The following is an 18,699-nucleotide window of genomic DNA, read 5'->3' on the forward strand; positions in this document are numbered from 1 at the left end:
CTAAATAATAACTGAGGTAATTTCTGTTATAACAACCAAGTCAAAGTTGAAGATGCTTATTGTCCACGCGTTTCTCTACTGTATCAGTTTTTAATCCATTTTGCAGCTGCAGTTTTCCGTAATTATAACATGACAACGCCTGTGTACGTCACACCTCGCCTGGTGCAGGTCATGAAGGTCTTCTCGTCTGTGGAGATCATGTAGGCCTTCTCGTCTGTGCAGGTCATGTAGGCCTCCTCGTCTGTACAGGTCATGCAGGCCATCTCGTCTGTGGAGATCATGTAGGCCTTCTCGTCTGTGGAGATCATGTAGGTCTTCTCGTCTGTGCAGGTAAAGTAGGCCTTCTCGTCTGTGGAGATCATGTAGGCCTTCTCGTCTGTGGAGATCATGTAGGCCTTCTCGTCTGTGCAGGTCATGTAGGCCTTCTCGTCTGTGCAGGTCATGTAGACCTTCTCGTCTGTGGAGATGATGTAGGCCTTCTCGTCTGTGGAGATCATGTAGGCCTTCTAGTCTGTGCAGGTCATGTAGGCCTTCTCGTCTGTGCAGGTCATGTAGGCCTTCTCGTCTGTGCAGATCATGTAGACCTTCTCGTCTGTGGAGATCATGTAGGCCTTCTCGTCTGTGGAGATCATGTAGGCCTTCTCGTCTGTGCAGGTCATGTAGGCCTTCTCGTCTGTGCAGGTCATGTAGACCTTCTCGTCTGTGGAGATCATGTAGGCCTTCTCGTCTGTGGAGATCATGTAGGCCTTCTCGTCTGTGCAGGTCATGTAGGCCTTCTCGTCGGTGCAGGTCATGTAGGCCTTCTCGCCTGGTGCAGGTCATGTAAGCCTTCTCGTCTGTGCAGGTCATGTAGGCCTTCTCGTCTGTGCAGGTCATGTAGGCCTTCTCGTCTGTGCAGATCATGCAGGCCTTCTCGTCTGTGCAGGTCATGTAGGCCTTCTCGTCTGTGCAGGTCATGTAGGCCTCCTCGTCTGTGCAGGTCATGTAGGCCTTCTCGTCTGTGCAGGTCATGTAGGCCTTCTCGTCTGTGCAGGTCATGTAGGCCTTCTCGTCTGTGCAGGTCATGTACGCCTCCTCGTCTGTGCAGGTCATGTAGGCCTTCTCGTCTGTGCAGGTCATGTAGGCCTTCTCGTCTGTGCAGGTCATGTAGGCCTTCTCGTCTGTGCAGGCCATGTAGGCCTTCTCGTCTGTGCAGGTCATGTAGGCCGAATACACAGGTTTGATTCCCACATTGGTACAATGTATGAAGCCAAAGTCTGGAGTCCTCCGCCGTGATATTTCTGGAATCTTTCGAAACCCACATGTAGAAAGAGGTAGAAAGGGGTCTCTGCTTTGGTTATAACAACGTTTCTTGTATTGTTGAATTGTTAAATCGAATGATGTGCGTGTATGTATAATCCCTGAAAGAAGATACAATAATATATTTCAAGAATTCTCAGTTCATTGCTGGGCTTAAGGGCTCAAGGCCTAATAACATGACGATGTACCCAAGAAACATTAATAAACAAACATCTCGGTCCCGTTTTAATAAACATGGTCCTAATAACAGATCTTTATCACGGAGATAATTTCAGCAAGGACATAGGCCATCGGCACACAGCTTAAGTTACAATGGAACCGTTCCTATTTGCATTGCATGAAGTACTAACATTGCCAAATGTGTAACAATTTCAGTGTTAACAACATAAATTAGTTTATTATATTTCTGTTAAGTGTGACGTACAAAGTATTTCCTGTGATGATACATTTGACGCATATCAGAAGCCTGATAAACAAGTGATACTCATTTTCTACATACCCATACTTTACATATTCTTTCTTCTCTTGGTTATTTATACTATACCGACCTGTTTCTATGTTTAATAAATGGGTATTACAAAGTTTTAGAACGACCTGTTAATGAGGCATGCCAGTTTTGTTCATGAACATTAAGTCATATTTACATCCAGTCGTTTTAAAGACCAACTATTTTTACAATGAAACAGGTCCAACATTTTATAACAGTTGCTTGGTGAAGAGATACCGAATAAAAACCTTTTGGAATGCAAAATAGTTTACCAAAGTGCTTATTCCAAGACATATTTCTTGAGACGTTTATGCCTAAATACGTATATGAGGTAACACATTCAATAAGCATTTTCCTAAAATACCACTTTTCACATTTAGAAACGACTCCTCCATTTTGTAAAGAACAATCTTACTTGATCTGGACAAACGAGAAGGTTTTAATTTATTAAAACTGCCTGCAATGTTTTAATGCACCTTTGTGAACCTATTACATTATCAGAAATTAGAACCACATCATCTTGAAACAAACAAACAAACAAACAAGTGAAAATGATGAGATACATCAGGATGCAAGTGAAGGACAAACCGTTTCTATTTGGTCATTGTGGCATGGCCAGCTACATGGTGTGCCACGTACATCAGTCTATGGTAATGTGACGCCATACATGCTGTGTTCACAGTTAATGTCATTTCATGACAAGGCAAGCACATGAAGGCGACAGATTTTAGCGTGGCGCTATCGGAACTGCTCCCCATACCAAACGTTTGCTTACCTCCATGAATGTTAAAAAGCACTTGTTGCCCTTTCCTGCTCTTCGGAATACTACAGGGAATTAATTTCCTGACTTTGCGGTAACTTTATAATTTGTTCTACATCAGTTGAGAGTGGCTAGTCCCATTGAGTAACAACAATGTCCCAACTTCTGACCTGGCAAACGTTCGTTTAACAAAATAGATTATCATCTGCATATGAATTGAGTCAGAAAATTTAATATCTTAAATGAGGGTCTTTTTGGTGCTAAAATATTTCTGTATATGATATTACAACAGAAGAAACGTTTTTCTCCTCTGTGCATTTAAAACATAATCCAAATACAAATATGAATATAGCGAAACTAGTGAAATAATGGTCAGGGTTCACAAACACCAATCAAATACTAGAATGACTGAGCAACGACATGCGCCCCGATACGTTATGTCCCTGAGGTGAAAGTATCTGTTATGAACAAAATGTAGCCAGGATCAATATCCACGTACATTATCTGTACAGTGATATCCTACCTATGTGTAGTGCTGTACAGTGATATCCTACCCGTGTGTAGTGCTGTACAGTGATATCCTACTGATGTGGAGTGCTGTACAGTGATATCCTACCCGTGTGTAGTTCTGTACAGTGATATCCTGCTTGTGGGTAGTGCTGTACAGTGATATCCTACCCGTGTGTAGTACTGTACAGTGATATCCTATCCGTGTTTAGAGTTGTACAGTGATATCCTACCCGTGTGTAGTGCTGTACAGTGATATCCTACCCGTGTGTAGTGCTGTACAGTGATATCCTACCCGTGTGTAGTGCTGTACAGTGATATCCTGCTTGTGGGTAGTGCTGTACAGTGATATCCTACCCGTGTGTAGTACTGTACAGTGATATCCTATCCGTGTTTAGAGTTGTACAGTGATATCCTACCCGTGTGTAGTGCTGTACAGTGATATCCTACCCGTGTGTAGTTCTGTACCGTGATATCCTACCCGTGAGTAATCCTGTACAGTGATATCCTACCCATGTGTAGTCATGTACATTGATGTCCTACCCATGTGTGGTGCAGTACAGTGATGTCCTACCCGTATGTAGTGCTGTACAGTGATATCCTACCCATGTGTAGTTCTGTACAGCGATATCCTGCCCATGTGTAGTCCTGTACAGTGATGTCCTACCCATGTGTAGTGCTGTACAGTGATGTCCTACCCGTGTGTAGTTCTGTACAGTGATATCCTACGTATGTAGTGCTGTATAGTGATATCCTACACGTGTGTAGTGCTGTACAGTGATATGCTACCCGTGTTTAGTCATGTACAGTGATATCCTACCCGTGTGTAGTGCTGTACAGTGATATGTTACTCATGTGTAGTGCTGTACAGTGATATCCTACCCATGTGTAGTGCTGTACAGTGATATGTTACTCATGTGTAGTATTGCACTGTGATATCCTACCCGTGTGTTGTGCTGCACAGTGTTTCCCAACCCGTGTGTAGTGCTGTATGTTCAAAAAAATTTATTCTACATTATAGAATAGGTTATGTTTATCTCCTGGTAATCATCATCATCATCATCATCTGATTAAGTTTCAGGTTTCTATTTCAGGTATCTATTGATGACGTTGCCCAGCAACAGAGGCGGCTGGAGAGGCTGATTGTGACGCTGAAGAGAGACGTGTTGACACTGCTGAAACACTGTGACCATGACAAACCCGGCTAAATGGAGTCGAACAGGAACTAGGAGTGTCATAGTTTATACTGAATATTCTACTGACAGCAATTTCACAAATGTTTTCTTTTCCTAGAATAAATACCTGCGATGCCGTCTATGTAAAGTCATCGCTATATGGCTGAAATGTTAACTCACTCACTCACTCACTTCTAGGTAAAGCAGTTGTGTGAAAGGAAAACTGTTGTGCTGAAATATGTCACATTGCAATCTCATTAAAATCAGACCTCAGTTCTCGCTACCGCTAAACAAAGATCTGAGGACATCCCATTAGGGGTCACGTCAGAACGACCTTTCATCCGACGAAGCAGAGCATCGCTTACCAGATTATGAAAGTGACAGTCGGAATGTGATTTCTGATCATGCAGCCTCGAAAACTGTAACTCCGAACGATAGTTATGGGTTTAACGACTGCATCCATACAATCTGGATCATCTATTAGCCATTCCAGAATGTTCTTTTGTTCAAGTTTCAAATTTGTAATCGAGAATTTGTCAAAATATGTTTCGAAGCGTTGTCGCCAATTTGAAATTAAAGTCGTAAAGCACGAGAAAGCTACCTTCTGATAAGTCATTCCATTGGTCGGTCAAAGTTCTGACGTGACCCGTAATGGGATGTCCTCAGATCTTTGTTTAGCGGTAGCGAGAACTAAGATCTGATTTTAATGAGATTGGTCACTTTGTAACAATAAATGTAGTTTATTTGAGCAAGGTTTGAGTAAGATGTTTTAATTAAATTGTGTGTTTAATCCTTTGTGTGGTTGGAAAAGGCGTCGGTGGTTCGATCCCGTGCCCGTCTCATAAAAAATATATATTTGAAGATGGTACTTGTTGTTACCCTGCCTTGCATTCTGCATTAATGGGGAAAAACAATGACCGTTGGCTCGGACTCAGTATACTGTGTGTGAGTTGGTTATTTCATGTTAAACAGCGGCAGGGTGGGCTGACACTATGAAACCGGCATTAGTTCGGACCAGTACAAGCAGCCAAACACGAGTGCATGTACGTCGCTAAAAAAGTGCAATGGTCTTGAACACGACGTTCAGCCCCATCTAACTCCCATTATTCACGTTCATAGAGGCACACATAGGAAAGAAAGGGTGGACAGATTGTACCCGTAAGATTTCAGTTCCATGTTCAGATGCCCTCGGTCAAAGCACAATGTGACGCAGCTGTTGAACTTTGGTGAATCCAAAGAACGGTTATGGTGCTGGAAAATGAGAGTCCAGATAGGCTTAATACTTTTCACATCGCAAAAGTAACGGTATACTGTATCTGCCTCCCACTTCGTGTGATGATAATTATTTCATGTGTTGCCGGGACGACATCAGTAAATGTAAATACACATAAACCTACAGTTGTACCCTTCGCACAGTTTCGTTATAGTTGGGACCGCCTCCGTGGTCTTGTGGTAGAGCGTCCGCCCGGAGAGCGGAAGGTCCAGGGTTCGATCCCGGGCCGCGTCATACAAAAAGACGTTAAAAGATTGTACTTGTTGTTACCCTGTCTGGCGCTCGGCATTAAGGGGCTAAAACAAGGACTGGTCGGCTCGGAGTCAGTATACTGTGTCTGAGTGGGGTATTCATGTTAAACTGCGGCATGGTATCTCAGTGAGCTAGCACTATAAATCGGCATCAGTCCGGACTAGTACAAGCAGCCACACACATACACGTGCATGCACGTCGCTATATAAGTGCAATAATCTTGGACGCGACGTTAAACCCAATTTCACCTCACCTCATTATAGTTGGCCCACTCTCTATTCTGAAGGTATGTGAAGAGCGTTCCACTGGTCTTTGAAGTCAGTTACGTCGAATTAATTTGAATTACAAACTAATTATGTTTTAAGAGTGTTATTGTGTCAATGTGTAAAAGAGTTCATTGTATGTATACTGTCATTAAAACAGTTTTCATTTCACTTCCCTAATGTTTCGAAAGGATAAGTGCCCATCGCGCGTTCATTCTCAACCCTGCTCTATCCCCAAACGAGCCTTCTTCCCGTGTTTCTTCGGGTGAACATTGACTTGCCTTTGCATGTGTTTGTGACGGGTACCACGGTGGAGCAGAATACTCACCGTTTTGCGAACGCTTGGCGTCATCCCAATTTGATGGGACTTCATGCTAATAATACAGTCGGAATCGTACAATGGACTGGTGATGATATCTGTTATGAATATGGAAAGGGCAAGGAGCAATAATTGATAAATGTACACAAATTATATTTCGAGTTAGTATGTTGTAAACTTTTATTACTGTATAGCGATAGAAACCTAACAGTATGAGAACATGTAACGTTATGGCCCAGACATAATCCATATTTTAACATCCCCCCCACCCCCCCACCCCCCACCCCACCCCACCCCCACCCCCACCCCTGCGTCCCGAGCCTCCACCACCCCCAGCAACTGACTGTGGGCGATCAGTGTAATGTACCCGTCAATAGGGACGGTGGAACGACACCCAAGACAGGCAGTCCGCGGCTATGCTGTTGACAATATATTAAATAGCCATCGACCTTTCAATAGCATGAGGGTCTTTTTAGGTGTCTCTTTTACTCTACTGTGAAAGGAACGCTATCATAGTTTGTGCACAGTAGTCGTGTAATAAACTGACAATAGATACAGGTGAATAGAGGACATGTCGGCTGTGTATGTATTTCTTGGTAATCATAGTGGGGCGTTGAATGGTATTTCCAAGAAACATACCCCGAGGCCTATTGTTACCCACACATGGCGTTAGGGAGGGTGGTTGCAGTGTTGTTTGTCATAACGTAAGTAAAGACTCACGCGCACCAGGAGTAGGGGGCGTCACGCCAACGCTGGGACATGTCGTCGGGGATGTCGTCGTCGACGTCGTCGGATGAGTCGGATGAAGAGCCACAGATAGTACAGCATGTTGAGAAACCCGACATCCACAAGGTGAGTGAGTGAGTGAGTGAGTGAGTGAGTGAGTGAGAGAGTGAGTTGGCAGTGACGACACATGGAAGGCTGTCAGTTTGATGTGGGAGGAAAGTTCAACAGGCCTTTACATTTGCCAGTTTGGTGAAACTAACGATCATAGGTGCTGACAAACCTACAAGTATAAGCAGGGAGAATATGGGATTCGAACTCACAACCACTGATTTCCAGCACGGTTAACTTAGCATGGCCAGTTCATTGGATAGGAAAGCCAGGGGTATTGAGCAAACACTGTATTTTGTTTACCGTAGGTATCAGCTCAGTCTGAATAGTTGTTGATAATTAGATAAGAACCTTAAGAATATTTAATTACATTAACGTGCTTTTTGTCTACTAAATACCAAACACGTTTGGTCGCACAACAAACCAGCACTGCGTTCGCGGTCATAGTCGGCCGCACACCTTTCGCGGCAATAGCAAGTAAACTCAGTATACCAACTTTACAGATTTTAATATTTTAAGACATGCGTATCACAAATATTTAACCAAATTTATTTTGAAAAAATCATAAATTGCGTAAAAGAAATCGTCCCCCAAAACGACAAAAAATCCGCCACTGGGGTTAAACGGGTGTTTGACGCGATGTGCAATTACAACGATCGGGAACGCGCCGACTCTGCCTGCTTCATTCCCGGACTTTTTAATAGCATTACTGTTTTTTCTGTCTTCTCATCCATTTGATAATGGTGACCACAACTTATGTCAACTTTGAAGATACCTTCCGTTGTCGACTTGTTCATTGTGAGAGGCATTCGTGGTGTGGAATAGGGCTGGTAGGACGGAGGCACCTTATCGCCAGCACACAAAGTCAGCGATCTAACCCACTCAGCAACCGAAGCTTCCACAAAAATGAAAGTCCGACAACTGGTAGTCTAGATCACGTACTTTGTGTACCCCTCTGACATGTGTAAATTGGCACGGCTCCCACGGCCCACGGCTCCGATGTGCTGGCGAATAGGTGCCTCTCTCCCAAAAAGTACGAGAATCAGTATCCCAAATATAATATTTGTTACATTTGATCACTTTCTAAATGGCATTGTGTGTTCATAGTATAGTAATAGTTCTTTTAATTATTCACAATGTCAAGAATAACGGTCGTTACAAATACTAAACAATGTATGCAATGTTATTTTGGTAGGAAACAGAAATAGCAACACTTTCAGATTTTCCTATTGATTTACATGACATGTTTGTACAGATGCTTAGCATCACAAAATAGAATACACAGTAGGTGGACGCTGCAACCAAGTCTACAAATATATCAATCAATGGAAACATTTGTCAACGCATCACTGCACCGTTGCGGGGTCGGCAATGCAGGGTAGCGCGGGGTCGACAAGGCAGGTCGGCAATGCAGGGTAGCGCGGGGTCGGCAATGCAGGGTAGCGCGGTGTCGGCAAGGCAGGGTAGCGCGGTGTCGGCAAGGCAGGTCGGCAATGCAGGGTAGCGCGGTGTCGGCAAGGCAGGTCGGCAATGCAGGGTAGCGCGGTGTCGGCAAGGCAGGGTAGCGCGGTGTCGGCAAGGCAGGTCGGCAATGCAGGGTAGCGCGGGGTCGACAAGGCAGGTCGGCAATGCAGGGTAGCGCGGTGTCGGCAAGGCAGGGTAGCGCGGTGTCGGCAAGGCAGGTCGGCAATGCAGGGTAGCGCGGTGTCGGCAAGGCAGGTCGGCAAGGCAGGGTAGCGCGGTGTCGGCAAGGCAGGTCGGCAATGCAGGGTAGCGCGGTGTCGGCAAGGCAGGTCGGCAATGCAGGGTAGGAGGGGTCGGCAATGCAGGGTAGCGCGGGGTCGGCAATGCAGGGTAGCGCGGGGTCGGCAAGGCAGGGTAGCGCGGTGTCGGCAAGGCATGTCGGCAATGCAGGGTAGGAGGGGTCAGCAATGCAGGGTAGCGTGGGGTCGGCAAGGCAGGGTAGCGCGGGGTCGGCAAGGCAGGGTAGCGCGGGGTCGACAAGGCAGGGTAGGAGGGGTCGGCAATGCAGGGTAGCGCGGGGTCGACAAGGCAGGGTAGCGCGGGGTCGACAAGGCAGGTCGGCAATGCAGGGTAGGAGGGGTCGGCAATGCAGGGTAGCGCGGGGTCGGCAGAGGTGAGGTGAGGTGAGGTGAGGTGAGGTGAGGTGAGGTGAGGTGAAATGGGGTTTAACGTCGCGTCCAAGATTATTGCACTTATATAGCGACGTGCATGCGCTCTACCACTAGACCACGGAGGCGGTTAGGTCGGCAGGAGAGCGCATACAGGCGTTACAAGCTTGCTTATCACCATAACCCGCCTTGAAACATCATAGCAAACAAATTACCTGCACAGGTTTCGCCGACACTGTGCAACTGCATATTCACGCATGACTGTTCACTGAATGCACCATGACTTGATCCACAGTCACCTATGGCAACAGATAACACAACACCGTCAGCACGTTAGGGGGTGGTCGTGCGTGACGGCCCTGTATGTAAGGCTCAATACACCGTATTTATGAAAGTATACACAGTTGGAAAAAAGAGATTTTCGTGACGTGAATGTTACATAATATGCAGGTCGATAATAGGAAAACTCAGTTTGAAAACACACCAAAAGCTAACCATACATTCAACTGAGATATCCTCATTTAATCACATGGAATGTTTTCATCATTCCTATAATGAATAGCAGATTTACGATTGTTGCTTGTTCCATTCACCGTGGGCTATTTGGTTGTGTAACACAACATAACAAGGACAGAAAGGTAACGGCCACACCTCGCATATATATCCAGGGCACGCACAGAGTAGGCTTCTAAATATTTAACGAGAAAAATACCAGCTTCAATATATCATTTTCATTAAAGCAAAGCAAACAACTTTATTTTTATTTTGCCTATCCGAGGAGACATTCTGCTTCATATCCATACAGAAAAAGATCTTTTCAACGAGAAAGTTCAGCACTAAACTCATTGTTTTCTCAGTAAACTTCAGAAGACATTTGCTTCATTATTGACAAATTGTCCTAAACCTTTAAATAGGGCTGTGCAACTATGTCTGTGGTCACCACCTTTGGGGACCAATGTCTCATGGATCAAGGAATAAAGTTTTTCATGTGGGATACTGGTGTACAACGTTGAAATGTTTTGACAAAATTGAACTTGCCTCTTTTAATAGATTGTAAACATTCAACCAAATCGTTTGAGTTTTTGAGAATTCATATGGCATTAATTTCACTTATCTCAAATACATTCTGTGAATGTGAAAAAGTCCTTCCTTGATTGTATTAAGGATTCCAGTACAAAATGTGAATGGGCATATCTTCAGGTTTTAGCGTCAAGTCAAATGTTGATAGTAAAGATGCATGATTTTGGCAGATGTTTTCCTCAGTTAACAGACTGGCCATGTGGCATCACGTGTCGTTTTACTTATAACAGGTTCTTTGATCAAACAATGAATGTAGCGATGCTTGCAAATAATGATTCTGTTATTTGAGGCCTTGTCAGTGGGGACATGTACAAACTATTCGTGACGCCATATGACAGCTGAATGGGAGAGAATGGGCTTATTCCAATTCCGTTTCCTCTTTTTCAGTTTGTTCTTTTTACCAATGGCAACATCACGCATTGAAAGACATTCAACACGTTAATCTTTTCTACTAGCCCATATTTTGGCATGTCCTGTTTGCATACTGTCTAAAATAGAAGAGTCAATGTCGGTTGATATAGTGTGTACAGGCGTTGACAGCGCCCTTCAGTGTCGATACATGTGTGTAGGCATTGCTTCCGCTCCTCAATCTTGATACAGTGTGTGTATGTGTTAACCCCGCCCCTCAATCTTGATACAGTGTGTGTATGTGTTAACCACGACCCTCAATCTTGATATAGTGTGTGTATGTGTTAACCCCGCCCCTCAATCTTGATACATTGTGTGTATGTGTTAACCCCCCCCCCCTCAATCTTGATACAGTATGTGTATGTGTTAACCCCGCCCCTCAATCTTGATACAGTATGTGTATGTGTTAACCCCGCCCCTCAATCTTGATTCAGTGTGTGTATGTGTTAACCCCGCCCCTCAATCTTGATTCAGTGTGCGTATGTGTTAACCCCGCCCCTCAATCTAGATATAGTATGTGTATGTGTTAACCCCGCCCTTCAGTGTTGATATAGTGTGTGTATATGTTAACTCCGCCCTTCAGTGTTGATATAGTATGTGTATATGTTAACCCCTCCCTTCAATATTGATATAGTGTGTGTATGTGTTAACCCCTCCCTTCAATGTGATGTAGTGCGTGTATGTGTTAACCCCTCCCTTCAATGTGATATAGTGTGTGTATGTGTTAACCCCACCCTTCAATGTGATATAGTGTGTGTATGTGTTTACCCCTCCCTTCAATATTGATATAGTGTTTGTATGTGTTAACCCCTCCCTTCAATGTGATATAATGTGTATGTGTTAACCCCGCCCTTCAGTGCTGATGTAGTGTGTGTATGTGTTAACCCCACCCTTCAGTGCTGATGTAGTGTGTGTATGTGTTAACCCCACCCTTCAGTGCTGATGAAGTGTGTGTATGTGTTTACCCCGCCCTTCAGTGCTGATATAGTGTGTGTATGTGTTAACCCCTCCCTTCAATATTGATACAGTGTGTGTATGTGTTAACCCCTCCCTTCAATATTGATATAGTGTGTGTATATGTTAACCCCGCCCTTCAGTGCTGATGTTTAGTGTGTATGTGTTTACCCCGCCCTTCAGTGCTGATGTAGTGTGTGTATGTGTTAACCCCTCCCTTCAATGTGATATAGTGTGTTTATGCATTAACCCCGCCCTTCAGTGCTGATGTAGTGTGTGTGTATGTGTTAACCCCGCCCTCCAGTGCTTATGTAGTGTGTGTATGTGTTAACCCCGCCCTCCAGTGCTTATGTAGTGTGTGTATGTGTTAACCCCGCCCTTCAGTGCTGATGTAGTGTGTGTATGTGTTAACCCCGCCCTTCAGCGTTGATGTGGTGTGTGTATGTGTTAACACCTCCCTTCAATGTTGATATAGTGTGTGTATGTGTTAACCCCTCCCTTCAATGTGATATAGTATGTTATGTATTAACCCCTCCCTTCAATGTGACCTGGTGTGTGTATGTGTTATGTGTTAACCTCGTCCCTCTATATTGATATAGTGTGTGTATGTGTTAACCCCGCGCTTCAGTGCTGATATAGTGGTGTGTCTGTGTTAACCCCTCCCTTCAGCTATAGACCCCCCCCCCCCCCCCCGCTCATAGGTTATATAACGTGTGAAGGGTTGCCCTTTAGTGTTAAAAATAAGTTGTCATACTCTGTTTAACATTGGTACTTGTGATGTTCCTTCAGATGGCCAGACAGGGAGAGGTTGAGAAACTGCGTAATGCCTTGGGGGACAGAAGACGCGGAGTGGCAATTGCGGACATTGATGAGAAAGACGGCCAAGGATTAACTGCACTTCAACATGCCGTCAAGTGCAACCGGCCGGAGGTGGTCAGGCTCCTGGTTAACTGGGAGAAACCCGCAAGTCAGTATATTGCACTGAACTGTTAACATTGCCGCTGTTGCATCCTCCTTTTTCTTCTGAGTTGGGGTCTTTAGGCGAGACAGAAACCTATGGTCGTGGGTTCGAATAGTCTCACATATGCACTGACTATGTCCCAACGGTTGTCAGCACTTAACCAGTGCTCAAGGGTTTCACCAAAGTAGTAAAGGCCTGAGACCTGCAGCACTGTGGCTTTCTTTCCACATCAAGCTGACACGCCGTGATGAAACTAAAAAACTGCGAACGCGGCGTTAAACCCAACTGACACACGCTTCTATGAAGACCAATCCTAATTCTCATCAATGAAGCTTCATTCTAATGTCCTAATGTCGTGAAATCCAACCCTATTCTATAGTTGCCCCCTGTTCCGTCTTTATCTGTATTGTACAGAAGCGAATAGATAGCCTTGTAGTTCAGGCGTTTGCTCGAAACCTGGACCAGGTTCACAATATGTGAAACCCATGTATAGTGTGACCTGCGAGAGGAAGTCCTGGCATCTTTCTACAACGGCGTAAATCTCATTCACTTAACTTTTTCCTTATTCTTATTATCATACATTGTGTGCACGAGAGGTTTATGTCCTGAATGAACCCCCTCCAGTAATTGTATTTCCGGAAAGATACATCAGAAGGATATGTTTTTGTCCACAGACCACCTGATACAGGACCAACACGGCCTCTCTCTGGCCCACTATGCAACAAAGAGTGTCAGAGGTACCACCAGGAACGCCCCAGATACTTACAATGATTCTGGAAAAGATGACCGACGCTACTCAGTAAGTTAGTAACAAGCATTACTGCGCGAGGCCTTTGACGTGTAGGGTCCAGGAATAGTCCAGCATCCTGTTCCGCAAAGCGAACAAGGGTACATGCCTGTGTGTTCATTTCGTACAAGTTATATTTCTGGGTCCTGTTCCACAAAGTGATCTTCGCGTCACGACTGTCGTAAGTCTATCTTAGAGTATGAAAGTTACGACATTGCTTTACTTAGATGAGATCAATATTCAGAAATGTACCCTAGATGGCCAATGTCAAACACGCGAACCGAGTCCATTCAATGGAGCGCGAAACCCTTTCTGATTGGATCCATTATTTCTAAACCACAGTCTTAGCCATGTCACCATCATTTCACCTGATGAAGGAGTAAGCATATACTCCGAAACGTTGTGTTCCTCGTAACAAAGAAGTTGACATCCATATTTTCCCTTCCTTCTTTAATACTGTGAAGGCGACGTTTCGGTATAGATCCTTATACCGTTGTCAAGCACGACTGAATCCTCTCCAACAACCTCCCTGACTACACTAAAATAAAACTAACAGAAGCAGTCCACATTCGACGCCAACAGTCATCAATCAACAGAGATCAAGGCTATTTCATCTCATCCGCCTACTACGAACTCATTAAGCAATAATCACAACACCTACCTGTTTAATAGGCTTCATGTCCCATTGGCTTTCCACCTATTTGTTCTCTGTCCATCTTGTTGTGGCAGCACTATCCTTCTGTTGTCATTACTTACTCATGTTATCCCACTCATGTATGCAATTTTTGTTACTGTTAATCCTCTACTATTCATCCTCCACCTACTATATGTACTGAACCGCAAAAGAAACGTCACCCCGTGTGAGAAATACGCATCAGTCGGAAAGCGCACGTTAAATCTCCAAAGAAAGAAAGAAAGAAACGTCACCCCAAGTAACATTGTATAAATAAATTAGTTGTCATTTAAATATCTGGGTAATTTTTGTCAAAGTTTCTAAAATTTAACATTGCCTTGTCCGGAAAAATGAAATTTGATGATGCAGATGACAATAAAACCGATCGCCCAAACGCATCACGGCAACGGCCATCGTAACCCGATGCACGTGAGTTCCGTGCAACTTGAAATGCACATGCGTGGCTCCATTTCTTGCCTTTTAAAATTCCACCCAGATCGGATAACATTCATTCGTTATTGAAATGCTACCACATGCCAAGATTGAAAAGAAATCACAGCCCTTGGACGATTGCAAGCTGGACACACCGCCCGGCAAGTAGCCAATACATTTCAAGTCCACGAAAGGACCATATACAGGCTCCAGCACCGGTACCAGACCACAAACACTAAAGATGACCGACCACGTTGTGGAAGACCAAGGGTTTCAAACCAACGTCAGGATCGTCAGGATTGCTTTGTTACTGCTGCGGAAACTGCTCGACAGACCGTGGGGACACACTAGCGACACCGTGCGGACACCGTGCATCAACGAATGATGAGCAGACACCTCCACTGTCACAGGCCACACCGAGCACCCATTCTGACACCAAGTCATCGCCGGGACCGACTTCAGTGGGCAACACAGCACCAGCATTGGCGCCACCAGCAGTGGAGAAGAGTCATCTTCTCAGACGAGAGCCGTTACTGTATCTCAACAGCAGATGGCAGAGAGTCTGGCGACGCCGTGGAAAACGTTATTCGGATGCTTGTGTTGTTGTGTCGTGGGGTGGAGCATCATGGTGTGGGGTGGAATTGGTCTTTCACAGAGAGTCGGCCCTGTGGTCTTCCAGAACATCGGGAGAGGCACTAGGCAATGATGTCACAGCAGCTCGGTACATTGATCAAGTCTTGAGACCACACGCCATACCTCATTTGGCACGTCGCCGCAACCACGAGTTTCAGCATGATGACGCCCGTGTCCCCACTGCGAGAGCAAAAAGAGACGTCCTCCATCAGAACCATGCAGTGGCCTGCCCTCAGTCCCGATTTAAATCCCATTGAGCACCTGTGGGGCGAGACTCAAAGACGGCTGAATGACGTCGGACCAAGGCCGACAACTGTAGCTGAACTGCATCAGGCGTTCCTCAGAGCCTATGGCCTTCAACAACCGCCTTACTCCATTCCATGTATCGACGTTGCACGTGTCATCAATGCACATGGCGGACACACGAGATACTGTCTTGTGATGCCATTTTCTCAGAGACTAGTGTTGTGTTTTATTTCAAGAACATTTGACACTTGAATTTCAACCTTGATGATCAGTTTTGCCAAGTTTTATCTTTTTAATATGTTTCAAAGTATGTTTACAGTGTTTGGACAAATAAGGTTTATCATATATCTATCCATGGTGACGTTTCTTTTGCGGATCAGTATATATTCTGTACAATGTTCCTCATTTAGTCTTGCTTGTCAACGGTTTGATGATCTATACCGAAACGTTGCCTTTACAGTATTAAAGAAGTTGAAATCCATAAATTGTGTCTACTTTGTCATATAAATACAACCTATATTTTATGAATAAAGAAAATGCTTTGTACGTTATGTTCTGATATGGATCTTTTTTCTTTCATATGTAAACAGCCTATATTTTCCTTTAAGAGAAGCTAGTGGGGTTGACTGGAAGTTAAAGCGTTTGCGCGTTACGCCGAAGGCCAGGGTTCGATTCCCTACATAGGTACAATGTGTGAAGTCCATTTCTGGTGTCTTCGCCGTGATATTGCTGGAATATTGCTAAAAGGTGCGTTCAACGCAGACGCTCACTCACTCCTTTAAAGAGAGCAGTGTCAAACAGCACCGCCTTCCCCTACCTTCTCGGTACCAACTACACATATACCATAACTGGTTTGTTTGTTTGTTTCAGAAACAGCTGTCTATTTCTAGTGATGACAAGAGCGCAGTCACGTGTCTTGAGATTCTCATTTACAAGGATATGGAACAAAACGTTGCGGAAGGCAAGGAGCCGGGGAAAAAGGAGACCAAAATGAAGCTTATATATTTGAAAGAAAAAAGGCACGGGCAGACCCCTCTGCACTTTGCTGTAATGTCAGGTAGTCTCGACAGTGTCCGGATATTAATTAAGAAGGACAAGAACCCGAAACAAGAGCAACTCATCCATGTTAGTGGTGGTTATAAATTCTTTTTTCAAACATATGAGTCGTTGATAGATATAATTGACCACAAATTCAAGTGTAAGTGGTGTTTCTAGATCCCTGCTCATACATGTAAGTGGTGGTTCTAGATCCCTGCTCATACATGTAAGTGGTGGTTCTTGATCCCTGCTCACACGTGTAAGTGGTGGTTCTAGATCCCTGCTCGCACATGGAAGTGGTGGTTCTAGATCCCTGCTCACACATGTAAGTGGTGGTTCTAGATCCCTGCTCATACATGTAAGTGGTGGTTCTAGATCCCTGCTCATACATGTAAGTGGTGGTTCTAGATCCCTGCTCATACGTGTAAGTGGTGGTTCTAGATCCCTGCTCATACATGGAAGTGGTGGTTCTAGATCCCTGCTCATACGTGTAAGTGGTGGTTCTAGATCCCTGCTCATACGTGTAAGTGTTGTTTCTAGATCCCTGCTCATACGTATAAGTGATGTTTCTAGATCCCTGCTCTTAAATGTAAGTGTTGTTTCTAGATCCCTGCTCACACATGTAAGTGGTGTTTCTAGATCCTTGCTCATACATGAAAGTGGTGGTTATAGATCCCTGCTCACACGTGTAAGTGATGGTTCTTGATCCCTGCTCATACGTGTAAGTGGTGTTTCTAGATCCTTGCTCACACATGTAAGTGGTGGTTCTAGATCCCTGCTCACACGTGTAAGTGGTGTTTCTAGATTCCTGCTCACACGTGTAAGTGTTGTTTCTAGATCCCTGCTCACACGTGTAAGTGGTGGTTCTTGATCCCTGCTCAGACGTGTAAGTGTTGTTTCTAGATTCCTGCTCACACATGTAAGTGGTGGTTCTTGATCCCTGCTCACACGTGTAAGTGTTGTTTCTAGATCCCTGCTCACACGTGTAAGTGGTGGTTCTTGATCCCTGCTGACACGTGTAAGTGTTGTTTCTAGATCCCTGCTCACACGTGTAAGTGGTGGTTCTTGATCCCTGCTCACACATGTAAGTGGTGTTTCTAGATTCCTGCTCACACGTGTAAGTGGTGGTTCTTGATCCCTGCTCACACGTGTAAGTGGTGGTTCTTGATCCCTGCTCACACGTGTAAGTGGTGGTTCTTGATCCCTGCTCACACGTGTAAGTGGTGTTTCTGGATCCCTGCTCACACATGTAAGTGGTGTTTCTAGATCCTTGCTCATACATGTAAGTGGTGGTTCTTGATCCCTGCTCACACGTGTAAGTGGTGGTTGTTGATCCCTGCTCATACGTGTAAGTGTTGTTTCTAGATCCCTGCTCATACATGTAAGTGGTGGTTCTTGATCCCTGCTCATACGTATAAGTGATGTTTCTAGATCCCTGCTCTTGAATGTAAGTGTTGTTTCTAGATCCCTGGTCATACATGTAAGTGGTGGTTCTAGATCACTGCTCACACATGAAAGTGGTGGTTCTAGATCCCTGCCCGCACATGGAAATGGTGTTTCTAGATCCCTGCTCATACATGTAAGTGGTGGTTCTTGATCCCTGCTCATACATGTAAGTGGTGGTTATACATCCCTGCTCACACATGTAAGTGGTGTTTCTAGATCCCCGCTCTTACACATAAGTGGTGTTTCTAGATTCTTGCTCAAACATGAAAGTGATGGTTATAGATCCCTGCTCACACGTGTAAGTGGTGGTTCCTGAACCCTGCTCATACGTGTAAGTGGTGTTTCTAGATCCTTGCTCACACATGTAAGTGGTGGTTCTAGATCCCTGCTCACACGTGTAAGTGGTGTTTCTAGATTCCTGCTCACACGTGTAAGTGGTGTTTCTTGATCCCTGCTCACACGTGTAAGTGGTGTTTCTTGATCCCTGCTCACACGTGTAAGTGTTGTTTCTAGATCCCTGCTCACACGTGTAAGTGGTGGTTCTTGATCCCTGCTCAGACGTGTAAGTGTTGTTTCTAGATTCCTGCTCACACGTGTAAGTTGTGGTTCTTGATCCCTGCTCACACGTGTAAGTGTTGTTTCTTGATCCCTGCTGACACGTGTAAGTGGTGGTTCTTGATCCCTGCTGACACGTGTAAGTGTTGTTTCTAGATCCCTGCTCATACGTGTAAGTGGTGGTT

The 18,699-nt window shown here is 44.8% G+C and overlaps 1 protein-coding gene across 4 annotated transcripts in view; it reads left to right on the forward strand.

Moving 5' to 3' along the window:
- Nucleotides 1-7,008: 7,008 nt before the first annotated feature.
- The window catches only part of LOC124120063 (transient receptor potential cation channel subfamily A member 1 homolog), a 52,788-nt gene continuing 41,097 nt past the window's right edge, over nt 7,009-18,699 (forward strand). For all 4 annotated transcript variants that reach the window (XM_048386608.1, XM_048386611.1, XM_048386609.1 and 1 more), the window contains exons 1-4: nt 7,009-7,187; nt 12,533-12,710; nt 13,379-13,503; nt 16,346-16,600. In XM_048386608.1, coding sequence (XP_048242565.1) covers nt 7,095-7,187; nt 12,533-12,710; nt 13,379-13,503; nt 16,346-16,600 — 651 coding nt within the window. In that variant the 5' untranslated portion in view covers nt 7,009-7,094. The remainder of the gene's footprint in view (nt 7,188-12,532; nt 12,711-13,378; nt 13,504-16,345; nt 16,601-18,699) is intronic.

Source organism: Haliotis rufescens, unplaced genomic scaffold (genome assembly GCF_023055435.1).
Source record: "Haliotis rufescens isolate VD_foot unplaced genomic scaffold, xgHalRufe1.0.p SCAF_6, whole genome shotgun sequence".
In the NCBI taxonomy this organism is placed as follows: Eukaryota; Metazoa; Mollusca; class Gastropoda; order Lepetellida; family Haliotidae; genus Haliotis; species Haliotis rufescens.